General features: G+C 45.4%; 2 protein-coding genes across 2 annotated transcripts; both read left to right on the top strand.

Annotated features, from left to right (window-relative positions):
• Positions 1-15,505: 15,505 nt before the first annotated feature.
• Positions 15,506-17,478, top strand: GL218_04097 (uncharacterized protein; the record flags this gene model as incomplete). The annotated part of the gene is made up of 6 exons (XM_033580679.1): positions 15,506-15,599; positions 15,652-15,961; positions 16,011-16,069; positions 16,127-16,166; positions 16,226-16,744; positions 16,803-17,478. 6 exons carry the CDS (start codon positions 15,506-15,508, stop codon positions 17,476-17,478), a joined length of 1,698 nt encoding a protein of 565 aa, XP_033437071.1.
• A 3,484-nt stretch (positions 17,479-20,962) lies between these two features.
• GL218_04096 (Positive regulator of purine utilization) lies at positions 20,963-24,152 on the top strand (the record flags this gene model as incomplete). The annotated part of the gene is made up of 4 exons (XM_033580678.1): positions 20,963-21,300; positions 21,372-22,229; positions 22,299-23,226; positions 23,277-24,152. The coding sequence occupies 4 exons, from the start codon at positions 20,963-20,965 to the stop codon at positions 24,150-24,152; spliced, it is 3,000 nt and encodes a 999-aa protein (XP_033437503.1).
• Between the last annotated feature and the right edge of the window lie 1,113 nt (positions 24,153-25,265).

Here is a 25,265-nt window from a genome sequence, read left to right as displayed (position 1 = left end):
ACCTAGATATGAAGTATAGCGCATATATGGTTACCTTTGACTAGATATAGCTGTAGTATGATTTTATAGCATAAAGAGGAGTCAAAAGTTATGTTAGCTCCCTGGTACTGTTAAGCATAGGAGAGGCCGAGTCCTAACATCATACCACCACAAAAGACCCCAGCGATCATCTATATGTAGAGCCCACACAATAGTCCTCGATACCCCGCTCGACTCCTATATAGTTGCTTTACAATTATATATAGCTATCCCATAGTACTACCTCCTCATATTGAAATAGTAGTCACAAAGTCATGATGTACCAATATCTAATAGAAGCAGCAAAGTCAGAAACCATTAGAAAGTTCGCAGGGAGACTACCTATTGCAATATCTAAATAGATGAATGGTTATTTTATCAGTGGTCCCGTTTTAGATAGGGTTATAATCTCTATCGTATGTTCGCATCATTACCGAAGCCAAAGTGAGCATCTAAGTAATAGGTAGACTAAGGGCACCTACGATCTAGTTGGAGGCGATATACTACGAACACAAAAGGACCTAAAATACCAAAAAGAAACTTCACAGAATGTTAGCTACCTGTTCAACCTAGGTACTTTTGAGGTTATGTAAATAAGCCTAGTTGATGATCTAGTATATCGATGTCTACTTAAGCTACCTGGCGAGCCACCATGCGCCCTGACCACCCATACTAGATTCAAATTACTTGATTATAAGAAACTTCTACCATCTTTCTAAACTTGTCATTATATCTTAAGTTATCATCATTATTGCCGTCATTTTATAAAAGCATCCCAGATACCGCATCATCACACCAATAACATCACATGCGCTATTAGTGAAGGGAGAGTATCCGTAGCACCTTGGTACAAGATCTGTGTATCCAAAGCAATAATAACTCACGAAAACGATATTCGGGTGGTGGCATGGTGGTGTCATAGGAATGACAATGCGCCCGACCTTGCCGTTAGCGCTGGCATCGTTGTCGTCACTTTATGATCTGCGGCGGTGTAGTTGTTGTTGGCCACAGCCGCATTGAAGTTAAGTTGGATACGAAGCAAAAGCTGAGTTACGCAGCGTTTCGCTTACTATTCCCCAAGAGATATATTGGTTGGGAGTTCGGCCCGCCATATGCTGTGTCCCGTGACAGCCTCGGGTTATCGAAATGACCTGTCTTGTTCTCCTCTCCCTCGGCAGCAAACATGACCCTGTGGCGCTGGATATAACCATGTTAATGGGAATAGAGAACCTACTCCGGTCACCGAAGACCTAGAAATATTAGCCGAGTTGCAGCATTGCTGCCTTACCAGGCCTATTTCGATGCTTGGGTCCTATACGGCGTCCCCCACGCTCGCGCCAGCCCTATACGTCAACGCGCTGGGAATACAGAGTCCCAAGGACACATACATACCTCGAGTAGGAATGTGGGCGCACGTGCATATGCGTAAAGTATCAGATAGAGATATAAAGTGCTTGTCCTAAGGCTGGGATAAACTACCCACCCAACAACCTGTATGTATGTATGTAGGTATGTATGTATGTAAATCTGTACGTTACCCGCCTGATGGTAAGCTTACGCAATACCTACTGCATATAGAGCTATCATTCAAACATCCACCTAACCCCGACTCTCGCAACCGGATAGGTATACAAAGTGGGACGACGAAATGCAAGACATGAAGATCGTATTGGTTGCTGGGAGCGAACTGCTCCGGGCCGATCCAGTAATTGGTTTCTATCGCCTGCATCGGAGGGCGTGCGTTAGCGCTCATCCTCCCCATGCAGATCTGACGAGGAGCTCGGGACCTCTCACCCCCCTCGCCAGCTTTTAGCGAGTTGGATCCAGACTGTCGGTTGCATCTTACTAAGTTCCCGTGAGTAGGAGGTGGTATTGGAACGTTCGAAATGCAGCAAAGGCCCGCGGCCCGATCCCGCTTCTCTTCTCTAGTGGTCCGAAAAAGAAAAGAACACATGCATAACACCTTTTCTTATTCCCGCTCCTTTCATCTTGACGATCATGTGGCTCGGGTTTTTACAATACGAGGTCGAATCTATACTCTATTGAGAAATGGTAGAGCGACGAACCCGGTTCTATAGCAATCGATGTAGGATTTTTCATAGTGTTGGTAACGATGCCATGCCTTAACAGCCCTTGTCATGCCTATCTCTGGTCAGAAGTATAACTTACAAGTGCTCCATACGCCCGAGGATTGTTATTCGATTACTCAGATGACATTCTGGACTCCGTCAGCCCAGATGCTCTAAGTCCTATTGCAGAAGCAAAACTATATGTGACACCAAGTTGACCGGAATCTTATGCCGTATGTGGCTTACGGGCGCCATGGTACGCGAGACGCAACTCGCAAACAGTTGTATACAGCCTTGCGGCCATCAGCTACACTCGGGGTTTGTTACTAACCTCACCATTCCCGAGGAAATGAAGTCTGGTCAGCTTATATCTTGTTTCCGAGCTTCAACTGACTGCACATACCCCACGAGTAGACTACAATAGGCTTGCCCTACCCGCTGCGGGGAAGCAAAGCGGCATTAGCGTAGCCGGGCTGCACGTATTGTCTAGAACTCGCTTCCAGAAGAAGTAGATGATGACCCCGTTCAGGGTTCAATATCATATGGTTGCTGACAGTCGACCCAAAGAAGTCTTCCTACCCGGCCGTCAGCCTTAAGTAGAGCTCAAGTATATACTATGTATCATGAACATCGGCACCGTTATGGCGGTGAAGGTGACATAGCGTCTATAGTGGTACGGGAGGTCGTATTAATGCTCCATGGGTTCGAGGATTTAGGAAGGAAATGTTCGAAGGAACTCGTCATATATCTCACGTAACACTATTAGTTCGTACGTTATTAGAACTGGTGGCCAAAGTAAGTGCCCGTCTCATATAAATACGTATAGTGGAGAATGAGATCTACTAATTCCCCGATAGGATAGTCCTGTACGTGCTATATTACCATTTTCCCGGATCTCGGTACAAGCCGATAGCCCCTCTCCACGGAAATAAGAGAAACGATATAGAAAATAATACTTGATTAAGTTATTGTTTGCCTTATTAAACTTGTACATATTAACCAAGTCTTTTGCGAAGACTCAAGGATTTAATTCCTAAGAAGATGGGTGATTGATTAATTTGTATCTAGCCTCATGTTGTGCCATATTCTTTTACTACCCACGCACCCAAGACACACACTCGAAATATAAACCAACAGAATAGAGCGTACTACATATGTAAGATTGAAAGATACCATAAACGTATACCTAATCGTTTTGCACGAGACTTTCTATGTATTGAGTCGTTTTTGAGTATCCGTTGAACCCCACTAACCTATATTACAATTGGTATAGGTATATTAAAATTGACCAGAGGTATCATGCTATTAAGATACTATAGAAGCAATTCCTTTCATAAATCCTATATAGTAGCTGGTGTTTAGAGAAACATGAATTTTAAGTGGTTAACTAGAGTGAGAAGATAATGTGACGTTTGTGATTAATTATAAAGCCTACAATAATCGCTATTTTCGATAAACAACTTACTATTATTAGAGTTAACTATTACATTATCAACATGGTAGTTAACGTTGTTCTAATTGATATTGGCCATTTCTTTCTTTACCTCATAAGAGAGATGGAAATATAAGTTAGGTAAAAGTAACTTGTAACTAGAGTTACTAAGTAAACCCAAATATATTCGAAAGAGTAGAATAAAGTCATAACTAAGACGACACATAGACAGATAGGTTGTAGGTTACCCAAGCCTAACAGGGATATTGAAGGTTAGCCACTATCGCGGGTCGGAACGATTTTCCTACCCCTGCTATAAGGGCTAGTTCAACCCAGATCTACCAAAGTGCGAGCCTCATTACTAGAGAATGCCTCTTCCGCCTTACTTGAGGCTAGAGTATTAATAAGCCGTATCAGTCCACCGCCTCGCTGAGCGAGGCTAGCATGCTTGGTTGGCTATCACTTCCATGTATATACGAGTGAAGCTAGCTAAGGAGCATGCAGCGACTAAGAGTCAGGGGGCCAAGTCGCGTGCCGCTGGGAACATACGATCAATACATAGATCCTCGAGAAGCCAAGAGTCAAGTCAATGCATATTCTAGGTTTCTCCAGCTTGTACGGAGCCCGATGAGTTCGTGCGTATGTATGTGGAGAAGGGAGGGAGATAGGGAGTGGAGATTCGCATACTACCTAGGTTAGGTACGCTATAGTAGAAGTTGACCAGGGGAAGAGGAAAAAAGGTGGGCACTCCCGCAACTACAGTCTTATATCAGATACTAGTTTCGTATAAAAAGAGATCTAACAGTCCAATCTTTATTGGTATGGGTTATTTATAGTCTATATAACTACGCAATAGGCTTGTCGACTTGGCAATAATACCCAAGTCATCTATTATCAAAAAGCTAGTCAACTCTGTAAATGGCTAGTACAACTTACTTGTATATGTATGGACGAACCTCCTTTCATCCGCTATGTGGCGGTGGACTACCTAAAGCTTTGATGATCCCTTGTTGAATAGCTGGCTGTATACATGCATAGTCCTCTCAAAGTGCGGTGTGGCGAGATCCGTCCCATGTGGGCATTTTCTGAGCCTGGGGTGTATATGGACGCTATCTACCTGGGTAATTTGGTTCTCTCAATGAACGGCGTCATACGTAGTCGACACGGTGGCTTAGGAACGTCTGGTAATCATGGCATTTCGGGAGCACCTCCGACAGTAGCATTAGCTCGCAACGCTGTCTGCCTATGAATGGTTCGATGACGTATCTAATGATGTGAGCTACATGTAGCATGGGTGAGAGGCTTGGGGGTCTCTGTTACGAGAACTATAACCTATCTGTAGGAGATAAAAGTATCCAGTACAATGATGGTATGTAGATATCCCCGAATCATTTCTCATAACATTGAGCTGGCACGACATAGGATGGCTAACTAACTCGAGGTGGATAACATCATTATTTACTAATAAACATTTCATTTTATAGGAAAAGATCTTGATAACTCCTTGCATATCGAGCGGCCTAGGCACATTACTGGGCCTAGACAATATAATCTTTTTAATAATATATCTAGTGATGAAGCATTATTGAACTACTTTGTGTAAAAGTTAGTCTCCGATCATTACCCACATTCATATCAACTCGGGATATATGAGACAGACGCTCATAATTATACCACGATCGTCGCCAGTGCAACATTATGCCGCTATGACCCTTTTCTCTCTTCTGCCTAAGAAGAACGAAGCGTCCACATGTCACCCAGAAGCATCATGCCTAGAAAGATGCAGAGTTGGCAAAGATGAGATTGGATAGAGCCGTCGACGAAGGAATGAAACTGCCAGGCCAGTTGCCGTGTTCCGGCCACTTCCCTTCCTTAGATGCATGGTCTTGAGAGAGAAAGCTAGCTTAATCGCGCCAATCTCAAGAGGCTTTCAACATGTATTCGTTGTTAGATAGTCTACGCTTCTGAGCTATCGATGTACGGTTATTCTATGGATCTGCGAATAGATACCTAGTACTCTTTTCTTGGTATGAGGATTGATGAGAAACCTGCGTGCTGTTGAACCGACCGATGCGGATGTTGAGGAGGCGCTTTTCGACAATCTATACCACAGGATCACACCCCCTCAGAAGGTGTAAAATTCGGTAGAAGATTGTACATCAAGTCTTCGTCTATATACGCCCAAGTATTGTGGAGGATGAGGTCGAAGTACTGAGTATCGCTGCCCAAATTTCGAAAGATCTGCGCCAATTATAGGAGGATTTAGCCTCCGCTCATGAACTATGCAGTTGTTGGGCTTCCAGTGGCGCCGCACGTCTCGCCAAATCTTGCCTTCACAACAACGAGGGTTTTCTGTCCGCTCTGCCCCAGCTACTACACGAGTAAGATTTGCCTACACAAAGCAGCTTACAAATCAATCCCTCTGGTAGATTGCCGAGTTGATCAAAACCACTTACAATCTGGCGAGAGTACATGTTTGCGGGTGACGGTCAGGACATGTTATAGGTCAATATACGTTGGTTGCCGTTGATGTGGGGATCCAAGAATGGGACGCCGATGAATAGGCTTGGATCATTAGGCCACAAATCTTTCGCATGAATCAAGTTGCAACAAATGTCAGTCACGAGTTAGTTTGTTGGGGAGGTGCAGAAGCGCCAGATCACTCTGAATGCTAGGTAAGATATGTATCTATGAGGAGATAGAGTATGTCTCTAACAGTCGTCGGGCGATCCTCTGGATGGATAGGCCATCCGCAAATCAAGATTGCAGACCAAGCTTATCTTGTCTAGTTGATGGTATCTAATTGGCCCTTAGTTTGAGATCATAATGTTCGAGACTGACTAATTCCCCTTGTCCTCGACGCCTGAAAGGGTAATACATGTACCACCTTAAAGGATCTCATTAGGACCCCACGGCTGCGAGGCTTTAATTATGATGAGCGCGGGGAAGAAATCTCGTGTCGAAAGCTGGAGCCGTGCTGGGGACGGCTCATGCTTCTGTCATAAATGACAGGACACATTCGTGGACCCCTGAATAGATAACCTACCCTGATCCTCCGTGATAGAACCCTAGTAATTTTGTTATGAGGCCGCGTGGCTTACCCAGCTGCATGCAAGGGGTCTTAGACACCTGAGTCGTTGTGTAACCAGGCCAAAGTGATATTACTGTCAGGACGAGGCTCTCAATAGAGGGATCTTCTATAATGCTTCCTCTTGAAGCATAGTAACTGCTTTGGTCGAGACTATTGCTTTGCGGTTCCGAAGATGCTTCCGGACAAGAAAACTTTATGATTATCTCTTGTCCAGTATCAATCTGTATTGGAAAGGGATGTAAGAAAGGAAATCATCTGTCCGTATATGGTATCGTCGTTGTACTTCAAGTAATTAAGGCTAAGTTAAAGTGCTTACTTACCTACTCCTTACGGATTTAAGAAGCGGCCCGTGCCTCTTTTCAACCCCTAAGGTCGGTAAGGCAAAGCCATTTGGAAAAGAGCACTTGTCACTTTTTAGGTATTTACTTGGCCTTCCCCTTATGAGTATTCAATATTATCGATACTCAACCTCGGCCCATTCCAGAGTTACAATATATCTGGTTCAGCGTCGCTGCTTATTGTAGGTAGTTAGGTACATCAGAACCAATCTTAGATCATATCGAAATATTGCAAGTTGAGGCCTATTTGGAATTCCCTCACCTCTAATAAATTGTTGTGATTAGGGAAACAAAATAGTTGTAAGCGGTCAATGTGTTAGGGCAAGGCTTGATGACCTTTCATTCGCCTTTCAGATTCTCACAGTGTAGGCAGCTCATCGAGCGGGGTTGTTTATTATTGTCCTGCGTGATTAATACCCCTTATTGCCCATCTAGAGGTCTTTTATCGTCCTCGCAATGACACATATGATGTAGAGTCCGTCAAATCAGCAATGCAGCCGTAGCATCAGGAACAACCCCAAGCTAAAGAATTCTTCATAGTCCAAAGGCAGGGTATTAACGCGCCCGTGTAACGCGGGTGGGAATCTGCGAATCCCGGAAGCCCCGGCGCCTTGTTATTTTTCCTCCAGTGTAATTTGTCTCACTGAAAGGTCGCAATAACGGCGCACGACTTACAGGAGGGTGAACTAAGCCACAGTGTCGAGGGTACATATATCAAAAGTCGGGTTAGCTTCGACCTAAAGAGAATGCTGGTTCGCAGATAGAGAAGATGCACTTCCATGATAAGCTTGATCACTTTCTTGGCTTATCACTTAGTTCGACCAAGATAGACTGAATAAGGAACATCGCGATATTGCATATGTCGGTAAACAAACATAGCTCGCTACACATATATGGTAATATATGCGACGTTCGTAAACTACGGCTACCTATTATTCATAATTCTTGTGTAACCTTATGTACCTTTTGGTTTGAACAGAGGTTGGTCGCTAGGATGGACCTCGCATATCGTACACTGCATCTGCATGGCGGGAGGTGCGTAGATCGGATTCAAACCCCGGCCCGGGAAGTTGTTGCCCAGTAATTTTCCCTCGGGTCATAGCATAAAGGCAGATATTCGTCGACGTAAGTGTTCGTCCTAATGGACGCGATGGATTCGAGATAAGTAGACGATCTGCATGTAGATAGATAACCCTTACAGGGATGCGGTGATGCGAAGATATGAATATTGCCCGTCATCATTTATCCGTGTAGCACAACTAGCTGGATAGGTATCGACCTGCAGTTGAAAAGAAAGAATGGCTGATATAGATGTAGCCCCTAAGTTGCCCTAGACGGTCTAGAAAGTGAGTAGTATGTCGTTGGCGATAGATATCAAAGCTAGTATGCTGAAGCTGAAGTTGCGGCTACTGGACAGTGCCAATCGATGCTGTGGGAGGTTGCGATCCGATGCCTGTCGAGTACCATGGTAGGAGCGGCATGTGACCATCCTACCAAAGCCGGGAACCGTTGTCGACGTTGGGACGTTGAGACATGCGGTAAGCTGACTAGATGGTAATAATTCGGATCACCGTGCCTTATTAGGACAAACCAAGGGATACGTAGGAAAAAAAAAGGTATCATGAGTAAGAAAACCAAACAAATACCGTCGACATTCGACTGTTCTCCGATAACTCCGATGTAGGATCACTCATGAACAGTAGCTCCCATAAACCCGGTCTTACGATAACGATCATTCTTGGCCCTACAACGGCATTGCCAGATTTGGAGATAATTAGGCCGGGGTTAACTGCAGGACCCTGGTGACGCAATGTGAGAGTTGTAGTGAAAGTGGACGTTTACAAACTCTCATTCAAGCACGATAATTTTTCGAATTGAATATTGTACTGTTGTTGTATTCGCACCAGTGAGCGTATTGCAATGGGGCAAGCTGGTCCGCAAAAGCAATCTCTTAACTAAGAGGCAACGGGAGCTAAGAGCGGGAGTGCCCGGAGTTCACAGCATAAGCCGGATATTGAGAAGGACAGTCAAGGGAAGCGTCATATGCATGTTAGCATGCGTAGGGCAGCATGGCGCATATATGACCAAGTATAGGTATTCCATAATAAGCGGCCGACAGACCAGGCTTAGTGGATTCAATTCAACGAGGATCTGGTATGCTTAGTTAACGTTGCCGAGAGGAACACATGCAGCCAGAGCCTAAACAGGTTGGGCGAATGCAGCTCGTCGCAACTCTGTGGCCGACACTTTGACGTGAGCTGCATCGAGGCGCAGTGGCGGCCCAAAGATGGAATGTCCGCCATCTCCTATCCTTGGTAAACGGAGTTCCTCCGGAGTGTCTTTAACGACGATTGGTGGTGAGTCATCCCATGGCAGACGCTGGCGTGCGGTCCGCACTAATGAAGCATCATGGATCTGGATCTGTTTTGTGAGGCCTCAAGGTTGGGAATACAGTTGATAGTTGCGTGAACTAGTAACCAACTTGGCACGTCGGCTCGGCTATATGCAGGTGACCTCCATATTTCGATTAATATAGCGAGGATATTGATGCAGGAAGACGCCTCAAGTCAATTCCCATATCGATATAGACAGCCAATGGCTAGTCGAGCTTATCATTATTGTTCGTATGATAGGTGCCTCGTGAAGTTAAGAAAGAAGACAAGAACAAGGTAATAGGTAGAAGTATACGAGATACCATTAATGATGCCATCGGTATAAGAATACGATAACATCAAGTAAATGGATATAAATAGTTATAGAGATAAGACTACCACATATCTAATTTTTATCTTGGGGTTGAAGCTTTGATGACACTGTCGACGAGGCAGATACTGAAGTTGGTATGTATAAAAAGGTGGAGGAAGTCACACCTGATTACCTGCTTAGGTACCTTAGGTAGGTACCTATGTTACATAATTGATCCAATATATCGAAAACCTAAAGTGCATTACATATTACATATTACATGCACTTACCTCATTTAGGTGCACGCAGTAGGTATACCTACCTTATAGCTGGGGAGTATCGGTACTTCCCCACGTGGCAGTTGGTTGATCTGCAACTGCATGCCATATCAATCGGCCGTCAAGTTTCAAAAAAAATTAATTTTTAAATATTTTGATTTGATTTTATGAGGTACATACCTACCTTAACGGGGTTACGATTGATTACTTACATATATGTACATTTTCTAATGTATCATGCAGTGTACATGTCGTCAATGTCCAAAACTTAAGCCATACCTAAATCGATTTGTCAAACATGCTCGTCTTCAAATTTCAATATCTAAGTTGCTCTTTTACATCTGATAAAAATCTATCATAGCTTCGGCAACTTGTTATGAGATAGGGTTTCTTTAAAAATGGCATTAATCGCTTACCTTACCTATAATAGCGCTAGGTATTAACGGGTGTGTCAGGGTGCCAGACTAAGGGAACCAAGACAAGGCTCTGCAACTTGAAGTTGTCATCACATCATAGGAGCAACCTCCAATAAACCACCTCGTTATCCTCCGCCTTATCCCCTTGAGTGGGCTCCAATCGGTTCCCCCACCGGTAGAAAGCCGTATCGCGCCAGATTGGAGGCTCATCATCCGATTTCATGTCGACCGGTTAGCATTCATGCTTTTCCCCGGTGCATTCATCGGTCCAGCGATCTAAGGTTCGTGGTTATCTCACACACTTTTCTCACGCATCTTTATGCCGGTAGCAAGAGGCATCGATGCTATTCGCCGGTGGTTTCCTTTCTTTCCCCTAATCTGTCCTTCTTGGCCGGTTTCTGCGTCTTGCGATAATACGACAAGCACTATACATCTAGGCGGGCTGTGGAGCCGGGTCAAGTCCCGGCTGTCGTCAACCGTGCCGAAATGTCTCACCGCCGACCGCCATTCCCTATTAGAATTAAGTCTTTGTTTTTCCAATTATAGTCCCGAGATAATCCTTGCGCGAGTAGCCTATACTTAATCGTCTAATCATTTATATTCGCGGAATATTATCATGGCATAAGACAGTCCGGCAACTACCTAGCTCCACAGCTACCTTGACAGCACCAGGCCAGGCACCCCCCTTTTCCCTTAGTCCCGCGAGGCTGTTGCAAGGCGCTAAAGAAGGGGGAAGAGTGGGTAATGAAGAATGCTGTCCATTCGGGACTCTTGCCAGCTCCGAAGGAAATTTGAGCTTTTAGTCTGAAGCCGGCTTCCGCGTGTGTAAGTTTAAGTTAGCGAGGCTTGCTCTGACCGAGCTGCAAATGTACAGTTGATGTACATCATAAGAATACCCTAGTTTAGGTGCCTACATACCCATCTACACATATGTATGTACCTTATCGTTAGGGACTTCGTTTACTCAGGTATTATCGTCCTAGTCTTCCTTGATCCCTATTGTTCGACTAAACTTCGCCTGTGTATCGGTGCTAACAAAGAAACCTGGTCAGAGGAAATTATCATTTAAAAAAAGTATAGGCATAAGAGGATCAGCAAATTTCACGATGCCCTAGGTCTTTTGATCTAGCTAGCTGATACGTGCAAATTTCTCGTCGGGCATCGCCGCAGAATCCCATCTTCAAGTCCAACGTCGGCCAAAAGGGGCGGTGAGCTATTGACGTAATCGGGTCCTTAAGAACCCAATAAACCTCCGATTACTGGAGACAACGCAGCAGCCCTGCCACAACTCGGCTTTCATGGGAAAGGGAAAATTTCCATCATTTTGTAGGCAACCCAGGTGACCGGTACAGCAGGTCGCGCACGATGTTGACGTGCCTCATCAAACGTGGACCTTCTGCTGCACGACATTGCATGTTCCACATGTACTATATATGCAGAATATCTGAATCTAGCTTTCCGCTACTAGGCTGATAGCGGATGTTTGCTGATTCGTGCATAGCACTGCTTTTCTCGATATATTCGGAGTTAGTAATTTTTCAAAAACCCCCCTTCTCTAACTCGATTAGAGTCACGCTAAGTTGACGATCTTAACAATCCATCAATATCGATCTCGTTTCGGAGGATAGATCATATGATCACGTCTGCATGCGCGTCCCATTTTCTCCTTTTCCCAGAAGACAGCAATTCCTGGAACGAAAATCAGATCTACGAGGTACCTAAGTAGAAGAGAAAAAGGGTTAAAAAAAAAACAAGGGAGTGACTAGCATAGTACTTATGGCTTGGCGTTTAAGGCGAGCGAGAAAGTTTTCCTAAACGGCAAGCTTCCGGTAGTCAACATCAAGGCGCCAAATGGTTGGGTCAGGCTTGTAGATCAGGGTTTACCCTTGTACCTGAAACCCCCCATACGGTATCCTTGAAATTGGACGATCATGACAGCCGTGCGCCCCGAACACAGGGCGAAAAAAAAGAATCTCTGTTATTTGTGAGCGATGAACATCCCTGTGCAGAGCCTGGAAATACGTACCTATACCCCGTGCATATCTCGGTACAAGGGGGAAAGGCGGCATCCTTACTTTTTTCTAACAAGCGATCCTATTCGCAGTGAGTACCTGACGCTAAAAACCCGAATTGGCGAGTCGATGACCTTCTCGGCTTCTCCGCAGCCGCGCATGTTTCGTAGCGGCTCACCGGATCTTACCCGACACGCCGCGGAGCTCTAGATAAGATGTCTAGGTTAAGCTAAAGGGGGGGGAAGAAAAAAAGTGAGAAAAAAAAAACACAGACTTGCTTTCCATTCGGAAGAAGCTCCTGGGCTACTCAGCACTTATTACGAAATTTCATTTGCCACATGGTCCGACAGGGACTATCCTGCCAGCACTTTTCTAGAACGTTACGGATTTGTTCCATAGCCTGCTCTAGCGCCAAGGAGATAAAGCAGAAAACTTGGCCAGCTCGGGGAGAAAAATAGTTGTGGGGTCTTGACCGTGAGATTGTACGAAGTTGTATTCGCAAACGCTTTTCTGATCGTCAAGCTACGTGTACGATGCGCTCAGCTGACAAGACAGCTATCCCCACCGCTGCGCTTTAGTGAAAGTACACTTGAATTGTTCAGCGACTTTCTTCAGTTATGAAATGTCCAATCATCACTAGAATGAGAGTCCAACCACGCGGAAGAGGGGGAAAGGGCCAAAACCCAAGCCATCACAAAAAGTGAAGAAGCAGATTTCTGTACGTCAATTTGATCACCGACGTTCCGGTACCGAGTTAGGGGAATGTTGCGGTAACTGATCGTCGATATTGAATTTAGAAAAAGACGATTAACGGCACGCACTTGCAAGGTATTGCACAAGGATAAGGCGTCGTATACTGTGGGGAATTTATGTTGCATTGCTTTAAGACTGTAATCGTCAGATAACGACATCGTTACCCTAAACCAGTCTTAACTATCCGCCTCATTTATCACCCGAGATAAAAAGAGTGGCGGCATTATGAAGGGTTTCAGCGCGGATGAGACGGGTTTGTCCCCACGAGCTGTGAGCTGTGAACTGTGAGCTGTGGAGAGGGATTGCAAACGAAATCGTTTGACTCAACACACTCAGCAGGTTCCCCGCCGTCGAGATGACGGGGGCCAGGTCAGGTCAGGTACGGTACATACAAGTTTTATGATACAAGGACAAGATGATGACGGGTAGGTATGCAAAATCAACGTGATGTTGTTCACTGTTCAATGAAGGGAAGTTTCGAAACGGGCAGCAGCACCGACGAAACATACCGGGCGCGGCAATTCCGCAGACTACCGGGCGTAGCACAACATGCGCATAAGATGAAGACGGGGGTCATATTCCGAGTTCGTGGGTGCAGCTTTTGTCGCGACCGCACGTCACACATCCACAAGTAGGAAAGAACAGGAATAAGAAGAAGGGGAAAATAACGATGATGATGATAATAATAATAATAATAATAGTTAATAATAATTATAATTATAATAACAAAAATAATGCCTATGTAAAGTAACAAAGTAAAAATAATATACTATAGTATACCTACCTACCTACATATTTAATCTCGTGGCCTTGTAAGTTGTAACGGGTTATTCTCGGGTATGGGGATGCATGGTACATTACCTAGTTCCAGTATGTACGTACATTAGGTACGATAATACGATGAGGTACTACATGTATGTATGGTACGAGTTACATTATCTACATACCTGGTAGGTACCTAAGGTATTAAAAAAAGGAAAAAAAAAAAGAAAAAAAAGAAAAGAAAACGAGGCTTGGCGGAGCTGGGCTGAAGCCTTCTGCAGACTCTGCGTCATGGTTGACGATTCTCCTCAAGTCCCCCGTACCGGCCATTTGGTTCATCTTAAAATACCCCAGTTGTGCTATTTCCGTTGCCCAATCCCACTTTCAGCCACGCATAATCGGTATCCCCTCGCCGGTTCACTTTCTTCTTCTTAAGCCTCTCTTTCTCAAGAGCAATTGGAAGGCTGTGGATAATTCTTCACCGCTCAACTGTTTTAACTGCTGCCGTCTTTCCTAAGTGTCCGTCCGCTCAGATCCCCGGCGGCTCCACCATTCAGCTTTGGTGTGTGGTGAAATTGCCAATGAGCTAAACGCTCACCACCGGCCGGCTTATTATTGAAGGGTTTAAACCCAAGAGGGAAAGGTTCACTGCCCTTTTACATATTCTTCTGCTTCTAAAGCTGGCGGACACCGGCAGGTCTGGGTTACTACCTTACCCCCTTGTCCTGTCAGAGCATCCAATGCCGGAGGGTAGCAGGACCTTACCTAGTAGGGATCTATGGTGTACCGGGTACTTCTCATCAACCCTCAATGTGTGCTAAGGTGCTTCCATCATCCCAGTCAAAGCATTTTCCGTGACCCGCGTGGTCATTCGAGTCAGGCTGCATTTGCTGCTCCTTATGCAACCCGTAAGGCTCCAGAAGCAGAGGGCCAAGTCCCGACTTTTCTCATTTGCAGGTACATGTCAACCCTATACCTACCCCGTACCGCCTCGAGCATGGGATGAGGGATCCACTAGTAGTCCACCTGCTATGACAGAGCTGTTTCCACGAAGTTGGGACTCCATACCTTGTGAGACCATCGCCGCGTTACACCTGGCACCGCTGGAAGGATCATCTATTGCACTTGCACTTGCACTCGCCCTTTGCTTTTCGCCTAACATCTGTCACCGCTGGTTCCAATATTAAATAACTTAATATCCGTCACCCGCCATGGATACCTACGTCTGTTGGCTTGTTTCTAGCCTACTTCTATCAGCTTTCTTTTCCTTCTCATCCTCTCGGTGCCAAGCTGATTATTCACATTTCCCGTCGTCGTTGTTGCGTGGCTTTAATACACACACGCAGCCTTTGTCGAACATAACAACTCAACTGTGCCGGGTTGACAAGTCACTCCCGCTTGTCTTTATAACTTCCAACTTTAGACCTCCTTGATTGATCTATAAAATCTGCCAAATATTTTACACCCTTCGGGTCACAAGTGCCTAGTTTGATATATTTCCATCCCAGGGTTCGAGGGACTTCCGAGCTACTGCCCAGCTTTGAGCCCGGCATAGCTATATTAAGCCTGTTCAGACGCCCAATCCCGTTGCGGCTCTCCCACCTATCCCGTCTTTCATGTAGCGCACCGCACCGGCGGAACCCCGAGTATCATGAGGAATAATTCGTTTATGAAGGATACCCGTCCTTCTAATGTTCGTAATGGCACCATACCACCGTTTCCAAAGAGGCAGATGCTAGTCCTAGGTATGATTTGGTAAAAAATGTATTGTGGGCCTTGGGCTGATATGTCAACTAGCAATCTGTCGAATATGCGAGCCAATCGCGTTTATGGGTATCTTCCCATATATCTACTTTATGATCGAGGATTTCCACATCACCGAGGATAAGAGCAGAATCTCATTTTACGCCGGCATGGTTACATCAGCCTTCACATTTGCCGAATTCTCCACGGGGCTGCTGTGGGGGCGGCTAAGTGACAAGGTTGGAAGAAAGCCTGTGTTGCTCACGGGTCTCATCGGTACAGCTCTTAGCGTTTTGATATTCGGCTTCGCTCCTAACTTGACGGTTGCGCTTATTGCTAGAGCCGTTGGAGGGCTTTTGAACGGGTAAGATGCCATATCTGTCCAGTTCGAAATTTTACTAACATAGAGCTAGGAATATGGGCGTGCTTCAGACGACAGTAGCTGAACTAGTAACTGCCAAAGAGCATCAGCGTAAGCTTAGTCGTCACATCGGGGCATTCTGGACAAGGTAGCTAATTATTGTGATAGCCCGGGCTTACACTATAATGCCTGTCGTATGGTGTTTAGGGTTAGTTACGACGCCTAAAGAGTTGTTATGTTTCCTGGTTTAATCTAACTCTTTGGCAGGTCGATTGTCGGTCCTATGATCGGTGGCGCGCTCGCCCGGCCGTGTATCAGCTACCCAGCTCTGTTCCCAACTGGTGGTATCTGGGACAAATATCCATATCTTCTTCCTAACCTTTTCAGCGCTTTCATCGTGGTGGTTGGCGTTATTAATGGAATCCTGTTCCTTGAGGAGACTCACCCTGAGAAGAAGCTGAGGCGGGATCGAGGCCTAGAACTTGGAAATTGGATCCTATCAAAATTACCGATTTTTCGAAAATGTGCCGAGTCGCGGGATGAGAAGTCTAAATTGGCCGAGATGGAAACGCAACCCCTTATCGACCACGATGAACAGCTACCCGGATATCAGACCAACGAGAACTCCCCCGAAAACTCGCCACGCATCAGATCAGCCTCCGTTCCTTCGATATCATGGGATTCGCTTGACCTCGAAAGCGGACATGGAAGCTCAAATCTTGGCGTCTCTAGGATATTCACTCGTCCAGTGATCCTAAACATTATCTCTTTCGGCATTCTAGCTTTGTATGTTTACCATTCCTATCATATTAGAGAAGCTCATTACAACTAACACATCTCGAAGTCACACGATGACTTTTGATCAACTCTTCCCAGTCTTTCTAAGCACCGCGCCACCGGATCATCCGACGCCACCTTCGCTCCCTTTCAAATTTGTCGACGGTTTCGGTCTTGACAGCAAGACAGTCGGCATCATTCTAAGTGCTCAAGGCGCGTATCAATTGCTCATCAACATGTTCATAATTCCGCCGGTTCTAAAGCATTTTGGCGCACGTCGGCTATTCCGGTTCTTGGTTATCGCTTATTTCTCGCTTTACTTGATCACGCCATATCTAGTCCTTTTACCCGAGAAGTACCGTATGATTGGTGTTGGAATGGTATTGGTCTGGAAGTGCACATTTGCTAGCATGGCATACCCGAGCAACGCTATTTTGACCGCAGATTCGTCGCCAAGCCCCCTTGCCCTCGGTACCATCAATGGCGTAGCAGCTTCGACTGCGAGCTTGTGTCGCGCATTCGGTCCAACCATTTCCGGTATTCTCTATGCTGTTGGCCTGAAGTCTGGTTATTCGGGCCTAGCATGGTGGTGTAGTGCCTTTGTAGCTATTGGTGGTGCGATCGTTGGACTTCAGATTCAGGAACCGCAAAGCCATACGGACGGCAATGCTGCTCTAATTAATAATAATCCAGAAATAACTAATGTTACCGATCGAGCGGCTTCGCCCGAACCGGCATCATAGAGTGGACCGGAGTTTATTTGCGGCTACTTTCAGGGCCATGTTTTCATTCTCGGCGGGATTCCAGGCAACAGGGAGCTTGGAACATTCGGGTTACGACGTTTAATGACTTGTTCCTTTCCTCGGCGCCGGATCATCGCGGTTCTAATCGAATCGCCTCACCGTCGTCGTTTACGTCTCTGGTTGGGGAAAAAGTTATTACACTTATTACTACATAGACTGGATTGGGCAACTAGATCATGTTCCTGGCATTGGGAACCACTACGATACCTCTGTACAATGACCAAAAATCAGGATTTCGGGGATCACACAGGGGAAAGGGGTCACCATTTGCGAAACGAAAATTGTGTACTGGGAAAAGAGCCTCAATCTGGGCATGGGAAAGGGGCTTAGGGAATTTCGGTACTGTCGAGTCATTTCTGTTATACCTTGTCTGCATCATTCTACCGAGTTATGGGGCCAAGGCGTTTTTCAAGTACGAAGGTTTTTTTATAGATGTTTATTATCTTGGGCGAATCATTATTTCGGGGCATTCCATAGGTAGTTAGGTCTTGCTATTTCGGGGAGTTAAGCAACAGAAACTCGCCTGGGCGCATATGGTAGAAAGGGCTTGGGAAGGAGACGTCTCATAGACGAAGCCGGTCGTTCGTATCAATGAAGAATATTCCTATTAATGCATCATCCTTCAATATAACCTTACTTGTCCGGCCCAGTTGCATATTTTTGATATGGGCACATACTTTACGGAATGATTATATAAGGGAGCTCTGAGGGGAAATAGGTAGTGTAAGACGTAGTATACTAAATACTCACATTTTAGCTTTATTATAATATAACCGCTTAATCCCTCTACCTCATTATATACTCGATTGGCCTTACAGGTTAGGGACCTTATTAAAGTATAGCATATGTGTATCTTAATACCCAAATAATTATTGTTTAAGTGGAGGAATATGTAGGTTTATAGTCATGTCGAGCTATAGGTTTAATTCTAAGTGAATCATGTTTTCCCAGACAACCCCCTGAATCCCAAGGTTAAGGGTAAGAATCCCCAAGCCGTCAAAAAGTGTCAATTTGAGATTGAAACGCAGTCTTAGTTTATAAGCACCTAAAATCAGACCGAGGCTAACCTTGATCTAACGTAGCCTTCTAGATTCAAGCCCTTTCTTTCGTAGCCTCACTCGTCGGCGTGATTGCTAGGCATTGATGTTAGCTATGACTCCCCTCACATATTTTTAGACTATAAGTTTACTCACCTTCACAGCATCAGAGATGTCGTAGGCAATAGGCCACCCGTCAGATTCGGCTCGCAGCCGATATCTTGTAGTCAGGTATGTAGCACGATGTAGGTCCCGACCCGTCCATTTTAGCTTATTTAGAATACGCTGGGGGTCTGGGTGAGACCGGCGATAAAGCACCATGACCAGCCATATCTGGACATTTTCGGTTGTGGCGTCTTTGGCGGGGACATTGTCCACGATGTCCGCCTAAGACTCGACAAGGAATCGTTTTTGGTTACTAGACAATGCCCGTCGCGCCCTTCGTTTCTTACGTGTAGAGTGTCCACATGACAGGTTGCGGTTTCGATCTTCTTGTGGAAGGCTGGAATTAGGCAGTGGCATATTTGCTTCTGGAGGTAACGTACTGCCAACTGCGATCATGATTGGCAAGTATTCCTGTCTCGAGACTACTAGTTATTGTAGAGTTTCTTAGGGGCTATGCGTATATTTATTTACTTAATGCTGTTGCATATGTAAATGATGTAGATAATACAGGTATAAGCTGTTAGTTGAACATGTTTAGACATATAGGTATTATTAGGCGAGTTATTTATTAACGTATAAAAGTACCTACCTAAGGGTTTCTATAATGACCATGGTTGAAGAAAGAGCAGATTCCTGCAGTTAGTTATATGAAAGCAAGAACACCTATCTTCTTCAGTTACCTAAGGTACCTTACCTCATACATGTACAATATTAGGTATACTTTATATATAATATAACTAGACACTGCGTATAGTATTGACTATGCCTTCCTGTCATGTTATAATCAAAGAAACAACTACTCCTAACTCTAAGGTTATATGTAAGTTCCGGATGCTGTTGGTTTTTTATGGCAGACTAAGCCGACGATAAATATAGGTGTCTATAACATAGATTCGAGAGCATATATCGGTCGATAGGATGACAGTCATTCCATAGTGTTACCTCCACCAGTTCGAAATCTCTAGAACTCATGCTGTGGAACATAATACGAAAACGGTAGTTATATCCTCTTGAGAGAATAGGTACCGACCCTGCGAGCTGTCTCGACTGTTCTAGGCAAAGGATTTTGGATATAGTATAGAGTTGCCGACATATGTGCCTACCTCATGCGTGAGAAGGAAGGTATCCATGTGCGTAGGCCTACGTCGTCTCCAACCCGAGGGTCCCGGACTCTTGGTCGCTATTGATAGGTCTATTGATTGGTAGTCTGCAACTTAGCAACATGCATAGGTAGGTTAGGTTAGGTGGTAGCTACATTTGATTGTGGCATCGTCGTACCTTAGGTACCTAACCTAGGTGAGCTACTAAAAAAATCATCTAACAGGTGATTGGTTGGAGCTGCGCCCTAGCTCGCTTCTGGAAGTTGAAACTAGGCGGGCATGTGGAACAAGAACAAAGATAGCCTAAGACCCTAAAGCAGCCTAAGCTAAACAGTAAATTCTAACCTGTAGAAGGTAAGTTCCTTTCTATGTGAGCCAGGGACGTCCCTGCGAAAAAAAAGATTTTAGACCCCCAATTTGTCGGAAGATACCACATACAGGTACCTAACCTACCTAGGTAGATACCTCTAATAGCTAAAGAATATAGCTAAAGATAACAAAACCCCTAAAACGAAGCTCCAATTGCTCCAAAAAATATTTACCTATGCCTTTGCGCAATCAGCTGCAATCTATCGGTGACGTCGTGGGGTGTGCAGTGCAGTATTGAACAAGCCCTAACAAGAATAGTAAGATCGGCGGTACGGCTTACCACGCAACGCAGCCTACGCTTTCCCACACTTCCCATACCCACGCTTGCATACAGCAGGAGAGGAAGCTCCGCTGTTCCTTCGCGCAACCCCCGAATCCCGCCCAAGAAAAGTATCGACTTTTGACTTTCTCATCTTCAGCCTCCCCCGAGCCTTATCCATTCTTAGACGTTACGCCTTAACGACCACCCGCGCATTGTTATAGCTTGGATAGAGTAGAAATTTATACTTCCCCACGGCTAGTCCCGGCTTTATTGCTCTACCGTCGTTGTATTCTCTATCTATAAGCTCTAGTTTCATTTGCTTATTTCACGCATTGAGATTAAGCTTGGAGATGGGGCGGGGAATATCGAATTCCTACGAATAGCCGACCCAGCCTAATTCTAGCTGAGAAACAACCACCTCGACAGCCCTGGTTGGCGCAATCCAACATAGAGAACTTGAGTCTCCTGCGGATAGTGTCACTTGGTTGCGAATGGACCTGGACTCGGAAACCATGCCACCGCGCTCACCGCCGTCGCCCGATCCGCATCCTTCGAAACGCCAACGTGCTTCCTCTCCAGATAAGGACTCGCCTTCCGAAGGAAATGGAGCTCCTACCTCCCCCACCGCCGAACATTCGTTGCATGATAGCGCTAGTCAAAGCTCAAAGATTAGCCAATCCACAAGCTTCCGCAACGTCAGCGCATGTAACCGTTGCAGGTTGCGCAAGAACAGATGCGACCAGAAGCTGCCTAGCTGCGCCAGCTGTGAGAAAGCTAGGGTCGCCTGCGTCGGCTATGACCCTATAACTAAAAGAGAGATTCCGCGCAGGTTGGTTCCCTATTCAGTATATTAATTATCATCAAGCCACCTGACCGCATGGCTAATATAGTTCTTTTTAGCTATGTGTACTATTTAGAAACTCGTGTCGATCAATTGGAAGCCCTACTTCGTCGCAACAACATTCAATTCCCACCCGCTAACAATCTTGAATATTGTTCGCGGCCTGGGACGGACGGCGGTCTTGGAAGATCACCCACGGATGGCGCGCCTTCAGCCGTACCTGGAATCTCAGAAACCTCAAGCAGTGCGAAACCTCATAAAGGTAATGATGAGGTGGAGAAACCGGTCAAGATTGTGAGGCCTGGTGGAAGTGGTGGCCAGAGACACCTCGGATCTGCTACCGGAATATCGTTTGCGCGTGTGGTATTTGCTGCTGTACAGTCATCCGTAGGAGATCAGAGATCAAATTCCGACAAGACCGGTGTGCGGCCCTACCGACCAATTGCAGGAAACGGGGCCGCGGCATCGGGTACGTCCATGCGTGACTCCTTTTTCGGCCTCCACACTCGGCCGACTATTAGGCCAGCTGAATTCCCTCCCAGAGACCTTGCTATCAAAATGGTCGAATTGTACTTCCAACATGCAAATCCCCAGATACCCGTGTTACATCGAGAAAATTTTATGCAACTCTTCGAACGTGCATATGCCGAAGAGGGTAGGGTACGAGGACCAAAAGAGCTCTATATCTTAAATATGGTATATGCTATCGGAGGTGGTATAATTATGGATGCTCAGACGACATCCTCCAAGGCGACTGGCGAAGAAAAGAAGCAGGCACAGCCAGAGGAATACCACGCAAGTGCAGTCGTTCATCTAGAAGCCTGTCTGAGCAACAGTGGCGGAGGACTAGAAGAGCTTCAAGCTGTCCTATTGCTAGCCAATTTTGCCCTGCTTCGCCCGGTTCCGCCTGGATTATGGTATGTCTCATCAATAATTCCACCTATTTTCGGCTTATAAGATTAGAAGTTGACATCAAATCTCCCCAGGTATATCGTTGGCGTTGCCGTGAGATTGGCAGTCGACCTGGGTCTTCATTATGAAGATGGAAAAGATGTAGAGTTTGACCTTACTTCGAATACTAAAACTGATGAAGGAAATGAAAAATCACGAGAAGCTTATCTACGTGAGAGGGGAAGACGCGAATATACACGCGACCTTAGAAGACGATTATGGTGGTCTACATATTCACTCGACAGACTTGTTAGTACTTGCGTTGGACGACCGTTTGGCGTGTCCGATCAAGTGATTACAACCGAATTTCCCTCCTTGCTAGATGACCGCTATATTACTTCCGAAGGATTCAAGGGGCGCCCCACCGAGGGCGAGCCCACGTATAAAATTGTTGCAAAACATTACTTCCGCCTTCGACTACTTCAGTCTGAGATTTTGCAAGTCTTGCAATACCAGCAAACGCAGATGGCGAGGTTTAATGGTCAGAATACGAGAAACGAATATATGCACACTCAACTTCCATCACCCTTCTTACATAGATTCGATTCGTTTAGGAACTGGCGAAGGAACATTGACCAGCGATTATATGATTGGAAGAATTCTGCCCCGACAAAGCAGGACTCAGGAGTTGCATTTCATCCCGAATTCCTAGAACTCAACTATTGGCAAACTATTATTATGCTTTATCGACAGAGCCTAAGTGTCCCATCCATGTTCGAAGGCGAATATAATACTTCGAAAGAGGTTAATAGCCCTTCTATTTATGCTGCCGAGTCACGAGAAGACGAAGAGAGAGTATACGTCAAGGTTGCCGAAGCAGGTCAGAAGATCCTTCGTTTATACAGACAACTCCATCTTATGGGGCTTGTCAACTATACATATCTGGCTACGCATCACCTTTTCATGGCGGGAATTTCTTATCTTTATGCAATTTGGCATTCGCACGTCGTCCGAAGCCGGCTTGTAAGTGTTCGTTTTATAAAATCCGATCGTTGCGGCTAACTTAGCTATAGACGATGGATGAAGTTGATTTCACGATATTAGCAGCCACTTCGGTTTTCACAGACCTTATCGAAAAATGCCCGCCAGCGGAAGCTTGCCGGGATGCTTTCGACCGAACTGCGAAAGCAACTATTAAAATGGCAAATTCTACCGGCGGGTTTGGACAGGTACTACATCGGAGCAAGCGCTCTTCAAGAAATGGTAATGAAAGAACTGACTACATTAACGCCAGAGACGCGACGGCTAATCGACACAAAGCTCACCACCGCGCCTCGTTAGACCACACAGGGTCTCGGACCACTTCATCCTATAATACGCCTGGACAGGAAAGTTACAGCTCGCACGACACGTCACAGATAGGTTCTATACAGGCGGCATCGCAAGCCAGCGGGTTCCGCCTCTCTATGCCCAACGTCAAGACAGAGCAAGACGGATACTCGATGATGCGCACCATGCCACAATCAACCCTCAGCACGGCTAGTTTGTCTGATGTGGCCTCACTTCCTGATAATTCAGCCATCGATCCCGTTCTTCTACCTTCCCCCGGCGCGCACACTAGCTCTCCGGTATCCGTCAATAGCTTGACGCCGCAATCTAATCCAGGACAACAGTACAATCAGAACACAGGGAATTCAAATTTCAATTTTAGATCGCCGGCCGCCACTTTCACCCCTGGCGGCGCGATAAATTATTCAGACCTGCAAGGCATGGACTTCTTACAAGGTATTCAGGAACAGCCGAATGCGGATGGTGTAGTCAATGCGGATCTGCAGATGGACATGGGTTTTGGACTGGGCTGGGAGGGAATGCATCACGACTTCAGCGACGGACAGCAGGTCGATTTATTTGACGGGTTCTTCTTTGGGGGACAGCAAGGGGGAGGATAAACAATTACAAAAAATTCAACCTTCTGGAACCGTCCCGGTTTCAATTCAGTTTGCTCTACGACGGCGTTGGAGTATATGGTGTCATATAGGACGATTTATTTCAATAAGCTACCCCAGATCTGAGCTTAAATGAGGCATGAGGAATGGAGATATCTAATTATTATTTGTCCACCGGATAAGATCCCGAGTTGCGGGATTCACGAAGCATCTGTTTCACGCTTAACTTTTTGCATGTTGAGTTTCGTTTTGCACCTTTTGTATCATACGTTTCTAATACCCCCATTATTTGACGAATCACGCTTATCATGTACGCATGTACGCATGTACGCATGTACGCATGTACGCATGTACGTACGGAGGAGACCAAAAAAGATAGGAGTGTAAAGGGCTCTAAAGAGAAGAGGGTAGATGGTCTTAGAGCCAGAGATGAGAGATGTTTTTTTTTTTTTTTTTTTTTTTTTTTTTTTTTTTTTTTTTTTTTTTTTTTAATTTCGTTGGATTTAGGTATGGTGGGTTAATGCCTTGGACATATTGAATACACGCTCCTTGCTCGCTTGAATCTAATGGAAAGATATACCTGCTTGAAGTGCCAGACATGCACCTATCTAACTATTATAATATATATCATCGTCTCGGGCTTGATATAGACAAGGGTTGTTCCCATCCTAATCCATACTTTGACGTTGCTGCTGTTTGCAACTACACTAAACGCGTATAAGAGTACCTATCTTCGGTCTTTACGTCCCTTCTAGTCCTAACTCGTAGGCCTTCATGTCTAAAATAGAGAGGACTATACAACCCTTACTCACTAACATCGCCAACATGTTTAGCCCTCGTACTAAATATATTCTATATATCTAGATAGTACATACCAATTCCCGACTTATGCGTAGCATTAATAGAGGAAGAGGATGTGATAGGCAAGAAATTTCACCTTTAAAGGCTACTTCACGAGAGACCTGTTTCCACGGCTTGTCCTAGAGTATAAGTTATAGCACGTAGCAGAACACACTTGTCGGAGTCTTTCTCTTATGTAATTATGTTGCTTCATCGCTATTCTACACGATTAGGCTGAGTACCGAGACGGTCCAACACAGAAAGAGACTAATTCTA

Source organism: Daldinia childiae (assembly GCF_008694065.1).
Source record: "Daldinia childiae strain JS-1345 chromosome Unknown Scaffold3, whole genome shotgun sequence".
NCBI lineage: Eukaryota > Fungi > Ascomycota > Sordariomycetes > Xylariales > Hypoxylaceae > Daldinia > Daldinia childiae.
The sequence above is the reverse complement of the archived record's forward strand: the minus strand, read 5'-3'. Positions and strand labels throughout refer to the sequence as shown.